Genomic DNA, 4,332 nt, shown 5'->3' with positions numbered 1-4,332 from the left:
ACTCTTTTATACGATTTTTTCAGATTTTAAAGTTGACAAATTGGGTTTCAAACAGCAACTTGTCTAATTTTAATAGCAATGACATGTTTAATCCATGTTTCCCAAAAGAATTTGCTAAATTTATTTAGTGAATATGTTTGCATTTGATTGTAAAATTTTGATTGGATATAAAATGGAGTAATACAAATGAGCAAGCATAATTTGTTGCATCTCCTCCTTATCCAACGTTGGCTGGTTCTTGATTTTGCTTTTATGGACAAATTCCACTAGGTGTAGTATTATCAAAAAGTTATATATACATCGCAATCGCAATTTATGGACAAATTCCACTGGGGAATCAAACTCTCACCAACAAAGTGAAGGTTCGTACCAAACCAATTGAGCAACTAAAATTCCCCTATCAGTTGTATTTCTGTAACCCTATCCGAAACAAAAATTTCCCTAAGGGTAGATTACCTGCGCATACATGAAGAGTACCTGCTACAATAGTTTCTATTCAGGAAAGATCATCAACACCTGCTACACTTCTTTGCCCTTCAACAAGTATACATGCCCAATCGATTATACATGAAATTTGCAATAAGAACACAGCAAATACACATTTCTCCTTGTATTAAAAGTGAGTTCACATTAGTCTCATTAAGGATAGAGAGGCAGCTCTAGTCAAGCGTCAAAGATCATTTAAATTGCTAAACAAAATTGCCCGAACAATCAAGTATAATGCATGAAGAAAAACTGAGCTGCAATAGAAAATTGTTTTGTACCTTCCCGCGTAAATCTTTTTATCCTTTTCCTCTCGATGTTCCTTTTTTTCAATTTAGACAAATAATGAGGTAACATGGTTCAAATCCATTCTATGAACTCAACGGTACATCGCTAATGTACACAAATGTAACAATTTGATGTCTCCTAGTTAGAACTACCTCAAAAAATGTTGCTGGTATCTAATACAGGCAGCTGAGTATCTCTCCTCTGCAGGACCCAAAAGTGGGAACAGAACCTGCCTCTTGGCATATAGTAATATGTAGATCTTTATCATCAAGAATCCTTGTATCAAAACAGGCAACTGTTGGACTAGAAACAACCCCAAAATTTGTGATAACAGATTTACAGAACATGCCTACATGTGAATCTTTATCTGCCCATTGGTTCTAGCTGAACTTCCATGCAGTCAGACGAACCTGAGTCTTTCTCTGCCATTGCCTGGCTTGGACTGAGGAGGTCAGTGTCCTCCTCACCACTACCCAGAACCCAATTGCTTCTGCCGGATATTCTATCTCGCCTTTTCTTCCTCTCACGACACTCCAGATATATCACTGTCAAAACGCCAACAAGAATCCACAGAATTAAAGCCCACATCAGCCTATGAACATCTTCGTCACCATACCTCTCTCCTAAATGCTTCATTCCAGTTATAAGAGCTGCAATCCCAACAACAATGGCACCCCTGCCCACAATGACATGGATATACTCCCAAACACGCCGTTTTGAAGAAACCTCCTCCCCTGCTCCAGGTTTCTTAGGTCGTAGGTATGCATTGATAGGTTGTGCAATAGCAAGAACTATGGCCAGCATTCCAAACTTAACATGAAGGGAGCTGAAACTCAAACCGCGAAGTTCGGCTACAGCAAAGAGAAAGCCAAGGAAGACAATCGATAATCCAGAATACTGTAGATAAACATGAATCTGAAACCACCCATCTCCCTTGATATGTTTCAAATATCTAGCAGCTAAAATACCACCTGGCAGCAATATTCCCCAAGCCAGAAACATCATAAACCCATGTACAGCTAACACTGGCCGTAAATCCTCCTCTGCCTCTGCTGAACCACGCATGAGCAGCACTCTGATAGGCCTGCTGCTTGTGACGGAGTGCATATTTCTCACACTCAGATGGTCATCTGACCATTGAGCACCCATGGCCCAGATGACTTTGAGTGGTGTCGTGGGATCAACAATATTATTGCACTCCGGCTTATCATCCAGATCGCAAGAGGGACGTAGTGGACGGGTGAATTCCATAGTAATAATACCATTCTCTGACTTGCATCTTGCGTGTGTCAGATTCTCATTAGTTGGGTGAATATTGGAAGCATCTCTTCCATCAATCCAGTATGTGCTTACTTTCCCATTACCAGTGTCATCAACCCAGCCCACGTATGCATAACTATTCAACATACCACGACCAAAACCAATTGCCAAATAACCACTCTTTTTCTCCCCTCGAGCTGCAATGGAGATTGAATTTTCAGCCAACGTCCAAAAGAAAGTAACCTGCTGATCATCCAGAACTACGCTGCTGTTATACATATCAGGTAAGCCTGCATCAACCACTTGAACTTTCCACCCCATTTTCTGAGCATATAGAGACTGATAGTAAACTAAATCTGGCGTGTTACGATCAGGAGCCCAAACTAATTCTGTGGGAGTGGCTTGAACTCCTTGTGCTTCAGGGCCCCCAAAGTAGATAGTCTCTGACATATTCCTCAATGTAGCATTTCCACCAAGTGGATCTGAGGTTATATAGAAGGCAACATCATGCCCCGCCTGAATTGAAAACTTTACTTGAACACCCCTCTCAACCCTGAGAAGGGGTGCCTCTTTCTTGTTGATGTAAAGAACTTTTGAAGGGTTTGGAGGATTTGGGTAAAACACAGCTGGACCTGTTGAAACAACAAGTGGTCCTTTTTTATCTGCAATGACAAGGTCTTGATCTTGTTTATCTTCTGCATCCAGCGGCCCCAAGCAATCATCAATATGTTCCGAGACATTCAGTGTCAAGTGCCCATAACTACCACCATGATTTTGTGGAAGATAAAAAGGTCGGAGACTATCCGGAGGTTTTATCAAACCTAAAGCCCATATCACTCTCATTGTAGCATTTTGATTCAATTGCAAATCATACTTTGTATCCATGGACTTCAATGGCTTCCTAAACCTAATAAAGGACACACCATCCTTCCTTTGCCCATAAACCAACCTCGTATTATTCACTAATCCAACCGGATCAGATCCTTCATATATAGTATCAGGACAAACACCCTCAACTCTCCCATCCTTGCTAATCATACACTCACTATACTTGGTAATGAAATAATCATCAGCAAATGGAGATAAATCTTCCTTAAACCCCGTGACGGTAACATCACCACCCATCATAAAACTACTCGAAGCATTCGGATTTGCCCATCCAAATGCCATGTAACTCAAAAAACCTATAGCCGCCTCTAATCCAATCTCAATCACATCGTGTTCCTCATTCAAACTCCACCTAACCCTATAATTATCTGCTAATACCTTACAATTATTGAACATTGTAGGCATCCCATTTCCCTTAATTACAGTCCCATTAACCAAACTAGGCAGAGGGGCTAAAAACTCAGTCCCATTCGTCAAATTCCTCAAAACAACGTGCCCAAAATCCGAAGCCGTGGGAAGATCCCAAACAGCTAAAACATTTATATCATCCCACGTCACATTGTTCATCAATTTCACAACAAATCCATCACTTTTATAAGTTTTATTCAGCTTCTGCTCGGAAACTACAAAACCCTTTGTGAGGTTTTCCAAATGGTCCCCAACCGCACCCCACCAACGCACATCAGACCCTTCCAGCATATCAAATTGACTAACCTTAAACGAACAATCATCGATTACATTAAGCACACCTCGTAATTGATGCTGTGCCATGGAAAATTGGTATGTGAAGTTCACAAGAGATGCACTCCGGGTTTGAGGACAATCCGAACCCGGATCAGAAACGGAAAATCGAATCAAATGAGAAAAACTTCCGATTATAACAAGTAGTAATAGACGGCATAGTTTAAACACCTCCATACCATATAGATCCTCAAATTTCTGTATAAATCACAAGAAAAAGAGAGTGATTTACCTCAATTGATTACTCTTTCGGCTTCATATACAAGAGCAGCGTATTGAATGAAGAAAATTTTGAGATCGGCGATTGAGGTGAGAAGTAGTAACGAGGAAGGAAACAATAAAGTTAGGAAAATGCCGAATCGCCAAACTTAGGAAGATTTCGTTAGTTGGAGTTGACGCAAAGGAACTTTTTTGAGTGGGATGGGGGTGGGGGCTCGGAGCTAATTAAATTAATAGTATATTAGTATTAGTACTATATTATAAGTCACAATAACTATCCTCTAACTAAGCCAAACTCAACAAACGTTCCTCCCTAAAGAGATTTAACTATGGGGATTAAATAAGTCACAACTCACAATAGCTATCCACTAACTAATTGAAATTCAACTAACGTTCCTTCCTAAAGAGTTTTAATTATGATGTGTCAAAATCGAACAGATTGATAAATCAAAT

The 4,332-nt window shown here is 40.1% G+C and overlaps 1 protein-coding gene across 1 annotated transcript; it reads right to left on the bottom strand.

The window, feature by feature from the left end:
* Nucleotides 1–595: 595 nt before the first annotated feature.
* Nucleotides 596–4,091, bottom strand: LOC102606220 (cytochrome b561, DM13 and DOMON domain-containing protein At5g54830). Its single transcript, XM_006353598.2, has one exon. It carries the CDS (start codon nt 3,835–3,837, stop codon nt 1,135–1,137), a length of 2,703 nt encoding a protein of 900 aa, XP_006353660.1. The 5' UTR covers nt 3,838–4,091; the 3' UTR covers nt 596–1,134.
* Nucleotides 4,092–4,332: the final 241 nt, after the last annotated feature.

The sequence above is a fragment of the Solanum tuberosum genome, unplaced genomic scaffold (genome assembly GCF_000226075.1).
Source record: "Solanum tuberosum cultivar DM 1-3 516 R44 unplaced genomic scaffold, SolTub_3.0 scf00158, whole genome shotgun sequence".
Classification (NCBI taxonomy): domain Eukaryota; kingdom Viridiplantae; phylum Streptophyta; class Magnoliopsida; order Solanales; family Solanaceae; genus Solanum; species Solanum tuberosum.
This window is presented reverse-complemented; position numbering and strand designations above follow the sequence as displayed.

What these genes read in the sequence shown, in the direction of transcription:
- LOC102606220 (XM_006353598.2), bottom strand. Translation starts at nt 3,837, where the DNA reads ATGGAGGTGTTTAAACTATGCCGTCTATTACTACTTGTTATAATCGGA.